General features: G+C 32.3%; 2 protein-coding genes across 8 annotated transcripts; one reads left to right on the top strand and one right to left on the bottom strand.

Moving 5' to 3' along the window:
* The first annotated feature begins 68 nt into the window (after nt 1-68).
* Nucleotides 69-3,930, top strand: LOC122628016 (nicastrin). Its single transcript, XM_043809799.1, has 8 exons — nt 69-368; nt 466-564; nt 699-1,036; nt 1,143-1,530; nt 1,607-2,003; nt 2,079-2,515; nt 2,600-2,792; nt 2,876-3,930. The coding sequence occupies exons 1-8, from the start codon at nt 314-316 to the stop codon at nt 2,892-2,894; spliced, it is 1,926 nt and encodes a 641-aa protein (XP_043665734.1). The 5' UTR covers nt 69-313; the 3' UTR covers nt 2,895-3,930.
* On the bottom strand, nt 2,521-17,567 carry LOC122628038 (homeobox protein PKNOX2-like). 7 transcript variants are annotated; one of them, XM_043809853.1, is made up of 7 exons: nt 16,996-17,567; nt 10,300-10,703; nt 9,934-10,134; nt 9,332-9,623; nt 8,988-9,119; nt 8,578-8,774; nt 2,521-8,491 (listed from the first exon to the last, which is right to left on the bottom strand). In XM_043809853.1, exons 2-7 carry the CDS (start codon nt 10,606-10,608, stop codon nt 8,171-8,173), a joined length of 1,452 nt encoding a protein of 483 aa, XP_043665788.1. In that variant the 5' UTR covers nt 10,609-10,703; nt 16,996-17,567; the 3' UTR covers nt 2,521-8,170. The 7 variants fall into 7 exon arrangements, with proteins under 7 accessions (XP_043665788.1, XP_043665784.1, XP_043665783.1 ...); XM_043809849.1 differs by lacking the exon at nt 8,988-9,119 and adding an exon at nt 13,891-14,002 and having other exon boundaries at nt 16,996-17,566; XM_043809848.1 differs by lacking the exons at nt 8,988-9,119; nt 16,996-17,567 and adding exons at nt 13,891-14,002; nt 14,357-14,493.
* Nucleotides 17,568-17,581: the final 14 nt, after the last annotated feature.

The following is a 17,581-nucleotide window of genomic DNA, read 5'->3' as shown; positions in this document are numbered from 1 at the left end:
AAGATGAAGATAGGTGTCATTTGATTGGCTTGTCGTCAGGCATTTCGTTGATTGCCAGTCCCATGCCATAGAAATGCATACAGCAGGTGAGGCCATTAATCTGAGTCTAACAAAAACTCCTCGAAGGAAATTTATTTTTTCGAGACTCGTACTTCGTAAGATGTGACAGTACATATCTCAATTTTAGTGAAGTTTAAAGTTCATCAAGTCAATGCTTTCTTTCTACTATCTGTGTTGAATAATCTATTCTTCATAATCTATTTTTACTGTTTCACATTTTTTACTTTGACGTTTGACGTGATCAGTGATAATAATGGCAAGATGTGTAACATGGAAATATCTTCTTATATTAGTAATGATACATTTTGGTAAGCAATTTTTTTTACATATAGCATGTATTTTTCATACATTGTATTAAAGTCACTTTTGTAACAGATAATTTTTTAATAAAATTCCTAATTGCAGTTACTGCCGAAAGAATAAAGGATATGATTTATACAGAACTAGATGCACTAGCATCTTGTTTTCGAAGACACAATGGAACACATCAGTTTGGTTGCACTTGTAAGTGTCCAATTAGATTGAATCTTTATATATTTTATTTCATCTATTTATTATCATAAATATCTTCACAACTAAAATTATTGTAAAAGATTCTCTCTAAGATGTTTAATATTAATTACTTTTGCCTGTTGTAGCAAGTAGATCTGGTAGTGTTGGAGCAATACATTTAGTAGAACATGAAAATGATATCAGATGGTTAGAGACAAATGCAACTGCAGGTCCATATATTGCAGTTTTAACATTTTTTACGTTTACAAAAGATAATCTTATACGTTTGAAAAATTCTAATAACATTAATGGTATTCTATTAATAAGAAATGTTAGTGAAAAGTATCCAGATTTTTATTCGCCTGAGGATACATGTCCAAATAGATATTCAAGTTATAAAAAATGTAATGAAACAAATCCATGGAATCCTTATGGATCATCCATTTTAATGGAAGACTGGCCATTTCCTATGTTCTATATGGAGGTTATAAATTTATGTATATATATATATATATATAAATGGATTATAATTATAATTATACTATTATATATATTATATATATGATAATAGTAATTTTTTATGATTGCAGAATAAAACACTTGTAAAAGCTGTAAAGTCTTGCTTTTGGACTTACAATGCTTATGATCTTGAAAATCAAAGTAAACGATCTTTGTGTGCATTGGAAATGACATCTTTTATGTTTTCGGCAGTTAACTCTGAATCATGTATAAAACGCAGTAACTTTTATTTGAATATTAATCCAACAATGTTCTGTGATACACTTGGAGATAGAAATATACATTGGCCGTTAGCACCACTAAAAAAGGATTCCAATTCTGTAATTATGGTAACAGCTAGACTAGATGCATTTTCTTTGTTTGATGGATTTTCTCCTGGAGCTCAAAATATAGTAACAGGCCTGGTTACATTAATAACTACTGCAACTTATTTGAATTATTTAAATCCAACTGTAAATAGTAAGTTATTTCTTCCATAATCTTGATGTGTAATTATCTAACAAAGAAATATAACTTACACGATTAATTGTTTCAGAAACAAATGTTGTTTTTAGTCTTCTTAATGGAGAAGTTTTCGACTATATAGGTTCTAGTCGATTAGTATATGATCTGAAAACGGGTAATTTCGATGCACTCGGTGGAGTTAATTTAAAATTCGATGAGATTGTAAAAGTAATTGAACTTGGTCAACTAAATGAAGGAAATTTATATTTGCATATTAACAACAATGATAATGATCAAATAATAAGGCAGTTAACTAAAGATTTACCGGCCAAAGTATTAAATGATAGTGTCCCACCTACATCTGTACAAAGCTTTCTGAAAACAAATCCAAATCTTACTACAGTCGTTATAGCTAATCATCCCAAACAGTTCATCAATAAATATTATAACAGCGTTTTAGACATTGCCGATGCTTTTAAGTCCGATAGGTATTATAAATTATACTAAAATATAAAAGTATATAATTTTAATAATAATTCCTTTTTTTTTTTTTTTTATTTTAGATACATGAACAATCTTGTACTAAATTTAACAAAAGTAGCCGTTACTTTGGCAGAGGTTCTATACTATAATGTTACAGGTCATGATGTAAGTCGAACTGAAAATTTAACTTGGGTTGAAGATCTTATTTCAGAGATGTTATCCTGTTATTTAGAAAGTGCAAATTGTAACTTATTTTATGCATCAAACTCTCCAGGAATAAGATTACCAAATATAATTTTACCATTATATGTCGGTATAGACAGGTTGCCTAATACTATTACAATTTTAACTGCTCGACTTTTTTCTTTCTTAACTGGTGAAAACATATTAGATATAAATGAATCTGAATGTTATGCTCGTAATCTTGAATGGATTAATGGATATGATTTAACTGGAGTATGTTTAAATTCGACTGTAAATTATAGTATGGCTGCAAGCCCAGCATTCATCATCAATAGTAAGTACTTTTATTACTATTAATTTATTGAAGTAAATATAATGACCATATAATGATAATTATACATTACCCTATTTAATACAGATTATGATATGAAGTCAGGCATCTACCCAACATGGACAGAATCAATATGGCAAACGATAAACCTAAGAATGTTTTTGAAAGCTTCAGCGGCAACAGAACGTCTTAGTATGATTCTTGGAAGTATAGTAACCAGTGTATCTTTTCTCTTAGTGTGGTTTATTAATGTCAAGGCTGATATATTATTTAATTCCAGGTGAAAATATATATCCTAAGATAAAAGAAGAAAAAAGGCAAATATGGTTTCTAAGATAATAATTACAAAGTTTCATTTTACAGGCAAACCGCAGATTGCTAGGAATAAGCTGTGGACCAGATATCAATGATCAGGTTGGATCATCGAAGAGATGATGTTCCCATAACAAGTTTTTAAACATACATGTGCATTAATGTGCCCTCGGGCAATCTTTTTATCAGTGTCAAAATTTAAGTCTCACCTCGCTAGAAAGAAACTATTTATCTTGGAATATTGTAATAAGTCTAATGTACAATACAGTGTTTACAGTAAGAATGTATGTATGATTTAACGTGAAATGTTTGAAGAAATATTTCACTTCTTTAAGCTATAATATTAAATTTAGATTTTCAGAAAAATTCACAAAGTCAAGTTGAAAAATTTAATTCATAATAGACTTTTAATCGAAGCGTTCATACTTGAAAAAAGATATTTTTATGAAAATTATTCAACATCGTTTGCCAACAAATTATAATAAGTGTCGCTCTTACTTTTATTGTTAGTCAATGAACTACTTTGACGAAAGACACTGTCGTGATATATATCGTTATATTTATAATGATAAAGCATTTTTGTCATATCCTGCTTACAGATTTTTGTTAATAACTTAAAAACTAAAAATTAATCTATTTACTTAATTGCACTCAATAACCAACGTATTTCTAATTGAATGAATAATGAAGATTTCTAATAAGATATATTTATTTCTTTTTTATTTAATATATTTAATATTGTATTACCGTGTATAATACTATATATTTTTTATAGTAAATTCATCAATTACTTTCCTTTATACATTTCATCTGTATATTGTAAATGAAATTTTGCATTCTTCTTATAGCGAGTGCATAGTTGACGAAAGCCTGTACAATACCTTTCATGTAGTACAATTTAAATACTTATAAAATTCCAAATTAAATAGAATAATGTATTCTTTACATAGAAGAAAAAAATTATAGAGACGGTCATTTTTATATAGCATTGTATAAGAACGTGTATACCACATTTTTGAAACATCCAAACTGATTATACTAAACGAAAAATTAAGTATTTCGATGTATAACATTAAAACTGAATAAAAATTAACACTCACATAATATCACTTTAAAAAAAAACTAATTGATACCTATACGGCATAAGTCTTCTTATTGATTGTATTTTTTAATTATAATCGAAGAAATGGAATAACATGTACATAGAATGTATAGGGTGAAGAAGTAGACAGACAATTATAAGAACAAAATTTATGCAGGATTAATATCATTTCAAGTATATATCGTATGCTCATTTACTTGGCATAAACTGTGAAAGCCAAATGTAAAACACAAAACTTGAGCATAAATTTTCTTAATTGCTACAATATATCGTTTTTAGTTACTACACTAAAATATGTAGCAGGATCTTATATTTGTTTTACAAAATGCTGTATATTATTAGTAACAATATGACCAGTGACTTATCAGTATGATAAAGATGGAAAATTTGTATTGCAAGCGTGATGGCATTTATTATCAATAAACAACTTATTTAACAGGGCCTTGATGTACATGAGAGAGAAATATTCGTTTTATTTAATTATGCTTTTTAATACGCATTTTAAGTATGTAATACGTGTAGTTTACGTCTTAAAAATTTGGCGGAAGTTAGGAATGGACCAATTATTTTCAATTTTTCCTTACGCTTTAATTCCAACCAAATAAAGATAATTAAATGTTCTATCAATGGCAATTATTTCTTGAAACTGCAAGAAAGAATTTTTTTCGTTTGTAAAATTTTAGTAAAAGATACAATTGTAGTAACGCGTGCTTAAGAACTTGCTTTTTTTATGTGAATACATTCACCAATTCAAAGTAAAATAACAAATTAATATAATCTCGTAATTCAAAGCAACAAAAAGAGTAACAAAATTTCTTAACATTAACAAATAAAATGACATTAAAAACCACAACTAAACTTCATATTCATTTCAAAATAAAGAACGTTTCAGATTACAATAACGTGTTTCTGGTCCATTCCTACCTTACTTAATGTAATTCACACGTAGGACTCGCACATTACATGATAATCAACGTGCAGAGACGTGATGAGGCCTACTTGTTCAGTTCATATGCACATGTGGAAATTTTCTTTTCTACGCACATGTATATAGAGGACGAAAGTATTTAGATATAATAAAAACATGCCAAGTGCATACAAAATTACTTTATTCATGTGCATATGGACTATTTTTTAATGTTTTTTTTTGTCCTTTTTTTTGTTTTTTGTTTTTTTTTTCTCATTTAACGCGCACGTTTACGACACACGTTCAACCTCCTCAAAATCAGTAAGTTTTTCCCCACTTGTTTTTTGTAAGTATTTCGTAGCTTTTAGTATACAAGTATGAAGTAGGAGGCTGGGCACCGCCCACCGAGTTATCACAGTCGTCTGGTGCCGCAGCACATACGTATACGTGGTTCAGCCTTACAACCTACCTCTTAATCTAACATTATCTGAATTCTAATCATTTAAAAACAGTATAGTTCCGTACCAGGTAGTTTATGTTACATATTAAAGCAATGATTCTTTTAGTCTCTCATGCCGCCAGGAGCATGTATTATTGCTGTCATTTAGAAACAGCGGCCTAACTAGGTAGCATTTGTGCCCTTAAAAATTTGCAAAGAATTTTGATGAAGCTACAAGGGAACAGATGTTTTGAAAATTTAAGCGTACATCATTTATCAAATAGTACATGTATTTCTAGTTAAACCACCGTTCGTTCATTCGTACATCACCTTTACATATTTCCTTTTTTGTATTATATTATATTAATTTCTTTTACTACCACATATATGGAGCTATACTGTCAGCTGTCTTCAACTGATAATAGCGTTTTACTGGACTTTAATTGTACAATAATGTCAGCACATCTGTTTTTGCATATCTCAGTTTACAATAATACATTGGACAAAATTTTCAATTGAAGTTAGTCAAAATCTTACATTTAATCTCTTCAAGTACACGTTTGTAAATACACTGAAGGATAATTTATAAATTACTAATGGAAGCACTCTGTAAATCTACTATGTACATTAAAGCATAAGGAAGTACTCAAGACTTTAGGTTTATGTAACTTTACTGTGTACAAGTGATAGTTCAATATTATTGTTTTAAGAACTTTGTTTTTTTTTTCTTAGACTCAACTGACTAGTGTGATCGTGTGTAAGCTGTGAGATATCTGTGCAAACTCATAAAAGAAGAAACTGAAATATGTACTATACATTGAACTATTCAAATATAATCCTAAAGAAAAATTCTAAATTTCATTGCAATATTCTTTTTACGAGAGAATTTCATTATGTTACATATGTCTGCTCTGGTTTTCTTTCATTTTTGTTCTTTCTTTTCCTTCTTTTTCTTTCTTTATTTCTTTTTTTTTTTTTTTTTTTAAATTATCCAGGAAGAAAATGTATCCGTAAATGTACAAAGTGATGGACGGAACATCAGAAGAGATTACATGGAATAAGTATAATGTTTCTTGTATATTATGAAAGAAACACTTTCAAAATTTGTAACAAAAATTATTTTTAATATTTCTAATCGACGCAACTCATTATAATAGAAATTCTATTATTTTTATTATTTTCCATATAGAATATTTATCGAATCAACCAAATTTCCAACACTCTGTATTCAGTAAATATAAATATTTGTTGTAAAACGTAATGATCATGTGTAGACAGCAAAAGTACAAATACTTATATTCTACAAATGGCATGTGGGTGTCGTCGTTCGCTAGACTTTGTCAATTTAAAAGGAAAGTTTCATTTTTCTTTTAGATAATAATAATTTTTCTTCAGTTTTGTATCTTAGTAACAGTTCCATATTCATATGTACAGTAATACCGTCTTATAAATTACGGTACTTGCACAGAGACGACACTTAGAGTTTAAAAATATAATCATCATATATTTAAAGTATTATTATATTATCATCGTGTTACTAATAGTCGTATTATTATTAGTACTATTACTATCCTCGTCATTTTCGTTATTGTTATTATAATTATTATTGTTAACTTGGAGGGACAGCACTTTGCTATGTCACGACACTGCAGAGCTGAATAAAGATTGTGGAAGTTACCACGCTCCTTGATGGCACAGAAAACAATGATTATAAGTCTACAGTTTTATATATATATATATATACATATATATAAAACTTTTATTAATTATATCTGCACAATTGAAACAACTGAGTCTGCGGCGAATACAAGACTAGTGGATGTCGTGTACAGGAAGAAATTCAACATTTAATTTAATAAACTCGACTCGTTTAGTTAAATTTACTAATTTTCTTTACAAAGTTAAGTCATATTAAAATACAGGTGAAAGAAATTAAATATTGGTTACTCGTTCAGACACTGCCCTTCTTTTATTATTCTCTCATTATCACACGTAGATTAGAAAAACATGATAAAATTTAAGTTATTGTAACTTTACAAAGAATATACCTTTTTAGAAAGCAATTTCTTTTGTATAAAAATATAAAAACGCTAGTATATTATGGCATGTTCCGCATCTCCGAAGATATTCTTAGTGAAATTAGATGATTGTAATAGAAATTACAGTAAATAACAAAATCGTATGATATATACAGATTTTAATATCATTATTATATGTAGCATTTTATCTATTGTCTGCATTTCTTTATTTCTTTCTTTTTTTTTTTTTTTTTTGTGTAAATTAAACAGTGCGGATAATACTTTCAAGTAACATTTCTATTGCTTGCAGACTAAAAAAAGTTTTTACGATAAATTGTAAAAAAATATTGAATCGTGGAAGTACTAATTATATTTTCTGCAGATACGATGGTGTCATAACTCTCGGAACGACTCTAGCAATAAACATTGGTAATCCATAAAAGTACTAGGAATAATTTAATCCTTATTACTAATTTACCAAACTGAAGATGTATCACCAGTAAATAAATTTTATATCTTTTCTCGTAAACGCAATCGTATCTCTAATTAAGTTACACGTCGAAGACCTTGATTTCTTTCCAGTACTTATGGAACATCGATTTTCGTATTTCTGTTTGAAATATTATCTCTTGGGTAATGAGCGGAGATTAATTAATCATTTAGAGACAAGAATTTTGTTTTAATATAAAGGAAGCCAGACCAGAAACATCGCTAGATAAGAGAGCGTGATAACCTCTACTCATGTACCCTTGGTTGCCGCGAGAATGATTACGTATTTAACAGTTAAAGCGAAATCTATCCTCGAATACCTTAATACTGTAATAAGCAACTGGATTTGAAGGTACCTTAAAGAGGTTGACGTTTCAGTGATCGACAGAGGTCAGTGAAGATCATCTTCATCGCTATCGTTACCGTCTTTTGATCTATCGGCACCTCCTTCACCATCGCTAGAACCCGAGTCACTTCCCGATTCTTCGGACTGCCAGCCAGCTTGTTGCTGTTGAATTTGTTGTTGCTGAACCGCATGCTTGGACACCTTATGACGTTTTCCTACACGAGATACCGCTTCAGCACCAGCACCGTCGAGCATAGGTTGTAAGATTCGTCTGCGCGCATTTATAAACCAGTTATTAACTTGAAGCAATGTTAGATTTGTCTGACTCGCGATTTGTCGTTTCTCATCTTCCGTAGGGTAAGGATGCTGCAAGAAATGTTCCTTGTTACAATATTTTCTTATCGTTATTGTATCATTTGTTATATCACGTGATTGTAGAACTATTAACTTACAACTATATGAGCAAAGAGCCATGTTCGCATGATACTAGTCGCTTGTTTAGGTAGAACACCGCGCTTCTGTCTGCCCTTTTTGACATTTCCATGATTACTACCGTGAATACTACCATGATTTGAGGTAACAGTACCAGTGCCACATTCTTCTTCATCTTCGCTTGGAGCTGGAGAAGGGGATCCTGCAACAGTAATATCTAAAAACGATTGATTGTTGCGGCGTATAGAAAACGAATTAAGGTTCTTATAATAATAAGTATATTAACAATAATGTGCCCAATTTTATCGATTATCAGCATGAAAAAATCCTCTACGTTTCATTAAAAGATATCGACGACTTATTGTTCTCTAACTTAAATTTTTTTAATAACTGCGTATCAAAAAACTCAAGATATGTAATAATGTCTAACCAAAATACTTTTCATCATTAGCATCTCCAACATCCACATATTCGGTTTCCCGTTCTTGTAGTGCTAGAAGACCCCAGTATCCAACTTCTTCTAAATATATTCTGTCAGCAGTATTTACATAGTCGATATCATCTATAAATGTGAATTTATAACTTGTTTTTCTCAACAATTTAGGACTTCTTTGAAAACTAATTACTATACATTACGATCCTTATTACATAAATTATAAATAAAAGGAAGACCTCGATGAATAATTTAATTCGGGCTAAAGTCATGAAGATGAAATACAATTTTATGTTATTTGTAATATATTAAAAAACATCAAAATGAATTCCTTCACTAACCTTGACCAAGATACATATCGTTAACAGGAGTGCAAGGATGAGCGCCAATCTGAGAAAGTGGTGTACTTCCATGTACCGTAGAGGGTGATACTGGCTCATCATGATCCTGGCTGTTAGATCTGACAGAACATTGATTGGTAGACGTCGATCGAACCGAGGAAGGTCTATCGTTTCCAACATCCTCTTGTACGGCTACTTGATTTGCACCAACGTTTTCCAATAGCAGATCCCCTCTGCTTACTCTGAATCCGTTAGTTCCCGACTCAACATCATTGCCTGTAGATGACAGCACCTGGCAAATATATGTCGCAACTAGCCGTCAGAGAGCAGGGCGGGGTTCTATTATATTTTAAGGAATATACGAGTATTATTTAATATTTAATAGTAAATAAAAGGTAAAACATATGCATTTAGGTAAAAGCTAGTCCTTACACCAAATATAAATATTATATTCCATTATGTTTCGAGAGAAAAATTATATTTTTTTAATTTACGAAAAGTAGAACATATTTCGTTAATACTCGTACACCCCTGATCGTAAGGATATCTACTAAGGTAAGGGAACAGGCCAGGGTGCCCTGAGCATAGTGAAAACATCTAACCTGCAATGGACTGCTGCCATTGCTGCCACTGGACGGACCCATGTCGTGTCCATGATGACTGTAATCGCTGCGTAACAAATTCTCGCTCTGCATCTTGCCTTTCAGGCACGTTATGTATCTGTTGCAGAAGTCTTTGCACAACTCCTGTACCTTTTCCAATTCCAAGAGATGAATTCGCAGCACTTGTATCGCCTTGATCATCTACAATCGCGTATATGTGAAAACAAAAGAAATTCGTTAAACAGTCGTTCTTTTATTTCAATAGCGAATATATCGAGATATGTAAAAAGCAAGTCATTAAATGTCTTTTGTTATTTTTGTTTCTCCTTTTCTTTTTTTTTTTTTTTTTTTCCTTAATAAACTTACCAAACCATCAATTTCTGGGTCATTGATTAGGAAAGGTTTTCGATCTCTTTCTTGATGCTGAACAAAAGCTTGTATATCCATGTTGAAGCTCTCGGACGTCGAGTTGTCCGAACTCTGAGTCGCTTGTTCGCATCTTTCAAAGAGTAACGCGAGAAGCGGGAATAGGGGATGCTTATATACGGCCCTCTTATCTGCTTCGAATTGGGCCTGGTCCTGATGGGTCGTATAATCGGCAACCCCACTCGCAGGGTCCTGATCATAACCAGGAGTCACCATCGCTAGCGCCACGGCGGTGCTACCCTCTTGCATTCTATCATTCCTCCCTAATACTCTCCATCCTTGTTTTGATCCACTCGAGTATAATTTGCAGCGAGTTTATCTCGCTTTAGAGGCAATCTCACATGCTGGAAAAGAGAAAAAATAATATTTAAAAACATGAATCGTTATGTTTCCTTTACTTCCTTATATACATTAAATAATAATATGTAAATAATAATAATAATAATAATAATAATAATAATAATAATAATAGTAATAATAAAATTATAATAATTATTATTTTACTAAACAAAACTAATAACGTTAATATAACAAATACTATATTAAGAAAATTTGAGAAAATATGTCAATAAAATAGAATATTCATGTTGTATGTATTAAACTTCTTAATACACATTTAATCAGTCTAAGTAAGGGGAGAAAGGAAAATTGAAGGAGGATCGTTAATTTGAGTGCGACATAAACTCGCACGATCCTTCGTGCAAAAGTGGAAGAAGCGGCTGGTGGTAGAGAAGGTGGTTGGAGGTGAAGAAGGTAGGTGGAGAAGAAGTGGTAGAATAGTAGATAGAAAGAGAAGTGTACGTGTATATGCGTGAGAAAGAGAGAGAGAGAGAGAGAGAGAGAGAGAGAAAGAGAGCTAGGGGGAGGGACAGAAGGAGAGCGAGAGAAAGAGAGAGAGAGAGAGAGAGAGGTCGTCGTGGTACGAAGAACCGAACGATGCGGCACTGCATTTAAATGTCATCATTAGACGGCTTCAGCGCCATCAGTACCACTGCCACCGACACCCAGGGCTCCGAAGGCTTTCATTCCGAACGTCCCTTTTGAATTTTCCTGAAATTCCCTCAACCCCCATTGTAGACAACGTTTCGGCATGAATAAATAAAGTACTGCGGCATCGATAACGCTGGACCTCCAGTTCCAAAGGCGAGAGCCAAAAAGACGCTCACAAAAATATCTCAATCCTTTCAACTTCGTAGATTGGATATTGGAATTCTGATTGAGTTGGAAAATATCCTTTTCAACGAACGATGCTCTTTTTTTCAATCTATTATTATCTATTATTTATAAATCTTACGCATATTTGAATAATACGTATTAAAGTATTATATATAATATTACTATGTATAATAATATATTTTACACGCGTATACGTGCGCGCGTGCTCATAGAGAGAAAGAGAGAACATATGTATAATTATTATCGTATCATTATATCGCAATTTATATAATATATAATCCGCGTTTTGCGTGTTATAATGTAACGCGTTTATCGTCGTTAAATAATCCGTTATCAACCGACGAAAAGTTCAAGGAGATCCGCTAAACATTATCGTATCGTTAATGAATTCTATGTAATTTCGATGAAAAGAAAGAAAAAGATACATACATAGGAGAGAGGAATTGACATCGTCTTCGCGAAAATACTTTTTTTCCGAGCTCTTTGCACGTGATAAGAAAAAGAAGAAGGTGAGGGAGAAACATCTACCGAAGTGCCAATCTAATTCGCTTGGCGCGGGAACTTTCATTTACATTTCAAAGCGCGCACCAGTCGTAGGACAATTAAAAAATAATTTCTTGAGGTACTAAAAAACGAGAGAAAAAGGATGGGAAAGGAAAAAGAAAAAGAATATGAAGGAAAAAAAAGAAAAGAAAAGAAAAGAAGAAGAAGAAGAAGAACGGAAGGAAAGGTGTGAGATGTGGCGTAGTGTCGTCAAAAAAAAAAAGAAATGAAAAGAAAAGAAAAGAAAAGAAAAGAAAAGGAAAAAGAAAAAGTCGGAAGAAAAAAGATTCGCGTCTGTGATTGGGAATAGAAGAAGGGACACGCGGTGGTGAGGTGTCGAAAGCGCAGAATGGCGGGGAGAAGGAGTAGGAGGACGGGGAACGCGCCATTACTTGCAAGTGGTGCTTCTTTCTCTCCCCTACCTCCAACCCTTTCCTATATCTCTCACGAGACCACACGATTCTTTCCGTTAAAGCACCAATATTTATCGTCCCCGCTGTCGCCACGCTGTGGTTTTCATTTAAAAATATTATCGCTGACGGTGAAAACGTAAGGGCACGGATTGTTTCCACGTGACTTTTATGAAATTTATATCGTCGTCCGCCATTTTCTATTCTTTCTCGCTCTCTCTTTTCTCTTTTGTCATTCTTCGAAACGTTACAAACCATTTCTTTCTTTCCGTTTCTCATGTGTTTTTCTCTTTCTTTCCTCAACAGATGATAACAATCGAATTTCTTTTATTCGTTCTTTTAAAACTCTGTTGTATTATATTGCAATTCGAATTTTTCGAATGCTTCGTGAGGTATTTTAACGCAGCTGTTACGAACTATCAAGAAATGAGGCAAAAGCTCGCGGTATCCTGTGTTCTTCTAACGAGCGAACGAGATTAAAAAAAAAAAAAGAAAAACAAGAAAAGGAAAGAAAGAAAAAAAAAGACAATAAAAAAGAAGTATCGTTTGCGGACGTTTGGTACATCAAAATGTTCTTTACTTTCGTATTATTTTTTCTATTAACTTTCGAACAACCCTTTTAACTTTACTTTCAATGAAGAATAAATATTACATAGAAACGTGAGTAGTGATTTATAAATAGAAGTCATTTTATAAAATGTTTTACTTTTTGACTGAAGAGACAAGAAAAAAAAGAAAACACTGGTAGTCACACAAGTGGCTCGCCAGACCGCTTGGCGTCTTCTTCTTTTTCTTATTTTGTCACGTTTCTCTTGAGTAAGTACATCATACCCGTAGACGTTCAAATAAATCGAAACAAATAAAGTTTTGGATAACGTCAATTTGCATAGTTTAATATCTTTTATTCGTTTTGCTTATACAAATAAAATAACAAAAATCATTTGAATAAAAGAGATTAATAAAAAGCAATTACATAATAAAATTCTATTGACAATTATTATTGCCGCAATACTTATGGTAATGAAAAAACAGACGAAGTTAACCACTTTAATCACGTAAAAAAATGCAAGGTGGATTATAACTTCTTTTTATCTACGTTTAAATCCTCTTGATTTAAGATTATGATATCCCTTTAATATTAATCGTGTTTCTTTATGACCAGAAATTCTTTGATCTTCCGTTTTTCTTTTTTTTTTTTTTCAACATGAACAGAAAGCACAGAAAAAGAAGCGCGAAATTTAAAAACGTTCAAGACAAAGCAAACGATTCAAACTTTTATATCCTGCATTATGACGCGTAAAAGTATTGGCGTATAAAATATTATTTATAATATTATACATTCGCTTATTTGCACGTAAATCATAATATTTCGAGTTACATCAGAAGAAAAAAAAGAACTCACTATTCTCGCTTTCCCCTTCCACTCTACTTCACGTGCACCGAAGCAAGCGAAAGAGATGGATAGCGTTTTAGTCAAGGACGACGTGAAATCTTATAGAGTCCAATCATAATTCCTGTTATTAGAATCAAAATCACTGAATAAATTGACTTTTCATTAAAACATATACACGTATAAATACAATAACAAAATTTTTTTAAAAATATCATATGTACGTATATCATTAGTACTTAATACCTATTATATATGTTGAAGAAATGAATAGTGCAACTTATGATTTCAATACGACATAATAAAAATAAAAATAAAAATAGAAATAAAAAAGAAAATAAAATAACAATTGAAGAAAAAAAAACAAAAAAAAAAGAATAAAAAAGAAATAAAAAACGGAGTGCAAAGTTTCAACAAAATGGCTGTTAATGTGTGTTATATTTGATTGTAAAATACGAATTAATTTATCTTTACATACATCGATAAAAATACTTTTAAGCGAGCACGTGCTTTCAATGTACCCCAATCCCTTCTCCCTGTTCTCTCTCTCTTTTTTTTTTTTTTTTAATGCACGGTGACTGACTATATTGCCGACGGAAACGCAATGCGGGAAAAACACACCGTCGTGGCGCGTTTCACCAACTAGTTGTTTACTATCGTTTGTATACTAACACAACGCACATACACGCACACACAAAGAAGCGCACGAGAGTAAGTGTTAAACACGCCCCACGTTCGACTAACGAGCACTATCTGTCTCTCTCTTTCACCCTTATGTTTTACCTAATACCCCTCTCTTCCCCCACCCCTATCCCTGTCAATCCCCACTCTTCCTTGACATACGACGCGCGACGACGTCTGTCAGTCCGGATATTTTCGATAAACGGCAAATTCAAAGCGTGGGAGATTCACCATGAAATCATCACTTTTTTACTAATCCACAATCTCTCATCGCTGATCATTTCCTTTTTCTTTCCTTCTTTCGATTCTGTTCTTTTTTTCTTTCGTCTCCTTCTGCATGAGCGAATGATAATTTTCATGAGAAAAGAGGGCGTAACAAAAACTATGGGGCTATCGCTACCACTGCTGCCGCCACTGTCTGCGAATGATCAGGACCGTACAAGCTGGTAGAACCGATCGGGTTCGAAAAAAAGGAAACAAATAAAAAGAAATAAAAAGAAAATTGAAATCTTTGAAATTATTATCGATTAACGATTATAAGTAACATTCATGATTCAATCAATTTACTAACTTCTTTAAAATGATTGTTTCGTATTTAAAATATATTTAGATTTGCTTGATTATTAGATTCTTTTCTGTTAGAAATTATATCGATTTGTTATTCGATAAAATGGTTAAATGTAATCTAATTTCAGTTATGATTACGTTATTTGCGTTATTGAAGATATATAAAAAAGTAGATATAAACAGATACGTATACACATACATATCTATTAATGGATTATTAATATAATTTTATATATATATATAAATAGACTATTAATACAATTATATGTATTAATGGAATATTAATATAATTATTTCGAATCGGGATAATTCATTTTCTATGTTCTATCTCTTTCTTCTTTCGATGCTTATGGCGTTCCTTTCGCCACGAAGAGACAGATAATCGCAACAACGGTTCATTACACTGATTGTCTGCACAATACCGCTCGTCACGATACGAGCTCACTATGTGCGCATGTTATCATCGATATTAACGCCCGTCTCTTAATATCTCGTTATATATGTATGCATATATGTATATACACATATACGTATCCATATATATGCGTGCAAACATATAATATATGAATGTACGATTCAAACCATTCTCTCTCGTCAAAATGTAGCAATTAATATAAACGTAATCGAAGGTAACCCGCGATATAAAATATACGTATTTTAAATTGTTCCGATTGTATCACACCCGACACGAATATGTTTCCATACTTTGATCTCTGATCTTTTATAAATCGACCGAGTTATACATATGTATGTAGAGAGCGTGCGAGAGAGAGAGAGAGAGAGAGAGAGAGAGAGAGAGAGAGAGAGAGAGAGAATATCGACTGAATAAACAATTCAATAAATATTATTAATATCATACGAAAAAACATATCGATTAATTCGAATATTCTTTCAAATATTTTTCTCTCTCTTTCTCTCTTCTTTTTCTTTTTTTATTTTTCAACACTATTTCTACAGATATTTTTCCTCATATTCGTCATTATATTTTTTAAAACTATTGATTAGAGAAAAAGAAACAATTAGACTACGAGTTAATGCAATACATGTATATATACAAATTATTCGATAACAAGTAGTTTGTTTATATATATATATTTCATAAATTTCGTCCGAGAGATCGACGTAACTTAGGAAAGATAGAAAAACAACAAAGTTGTAGAATGCAATCGTGTATGTAATCAAGAAACGATTAGACCGACTCAGCTGCGTCACATTCCTATCCTGACATCGAAAACCGCGTGGCGGTGTTAACTATTTTCGAATAGAATACCATCGTATTAAATAATTTTTTTTTTGTTCTTCGACCGATTGATAACAAACGAAATCATAAAGATATAAAAAAAATGTGGTTATGAAATTATCATCATTGTGAAATGTGATGAGGGTAAATGCGATGATATCGATCGCATCAATTCGCGGATTCTGTCAAGCGGAGGCCGCTACGACTCCGAGAAATGGGCGTTCACTTGCCACGGCAATGCGCACACAAAAATGAGAGTCTCTCGATGTGTGTTAAGCAGCGCGCGTGCTGCGGCACCAGGGAAGAGAAATAAAGCGAACCTAACCTCTAAAGGCGCGCACTAACGAGCGCCTGTGACGAAGAAGCAAATGCCTCCAAGTGAATAGTCAACAAAAATTGTTTTAGAATGATTATCAGTAATTTTATGATATGTTACTTACGTTAGTTTCTTTTCACGTAAACGAATCCATCGAGATTTACGTTAATTTAGAATTTTTTGTCTCGGTCACTCTATATTTTTTGGACAAATTCTCTTTCTTTCTTTCTTTCTTTCTTTCTTTCTATCTCTCTCTCTCTCTCTCTCTCTCTCTCTCTCTCTTTTTCTTTCTTTCTTTCCCTACCTTGCTTACCGTGATCACAGGCTCCCAAAGCTGGTTCTTTGGACAGGTCACGCTGCACTTTCCGTTTTATCCTCTTCTTCCTCTCCGTCTATCTCACTCTTCGTATTCGTAGCTCTATTACTGAATCTTCCTTTTTCTTTCTTTCTCTTTCTCTCTCTTTTTCTATATGTTTATTTTTCCTTCAAAAATCTACTCGTCGATTCGATTCCCCAAGTTTCTTCGACGAACGACCACTTCTTTTTTTCTCTTTTTTTTCTCCCTCTCTATCCCTATCTTTCTCACTTTGATTTTTGTTCCTCCTCTTTTTATATATATATATATATATGTGTGTGTGTGTATATATATATATATATTTTTTTTTTCTTTTCTATCTTTTTTCTGTCCACGTGTTAAAACGGCGACACAGTAGCGTCCAGATTTGATACTACACCGGCTCAAAGATCTACTCTCGTGACGATACGAGCGCGGTCTGTTTACCAGCGTTCACCTCGATGATAAATTAAAGTAATCGGACATTTTTCAACGCGACCGTCGTGCACCCCACCGTTCTACTCCACCATGTCTCTCGGCTTTTGTGACGTCATCGATTCAATAC

Source organism: Vespula pensylvanica, chromosome 3, assembly GCF_014466175.1.
Source record: "Vespula pensylvanica isolate Volc-1 chromosome 3, ASM1446617v1, whole genome shotgun sequence".
Lineage (NCBI taxonomy): Eukaryota > Metazoa > Arthropoda > Insecta > Hymenoptera > Vespidae > Vespula > Vespula pensylvanica.
This window is presented reverse-complemented; position numbering and strand designations above follow the sequence as displayed.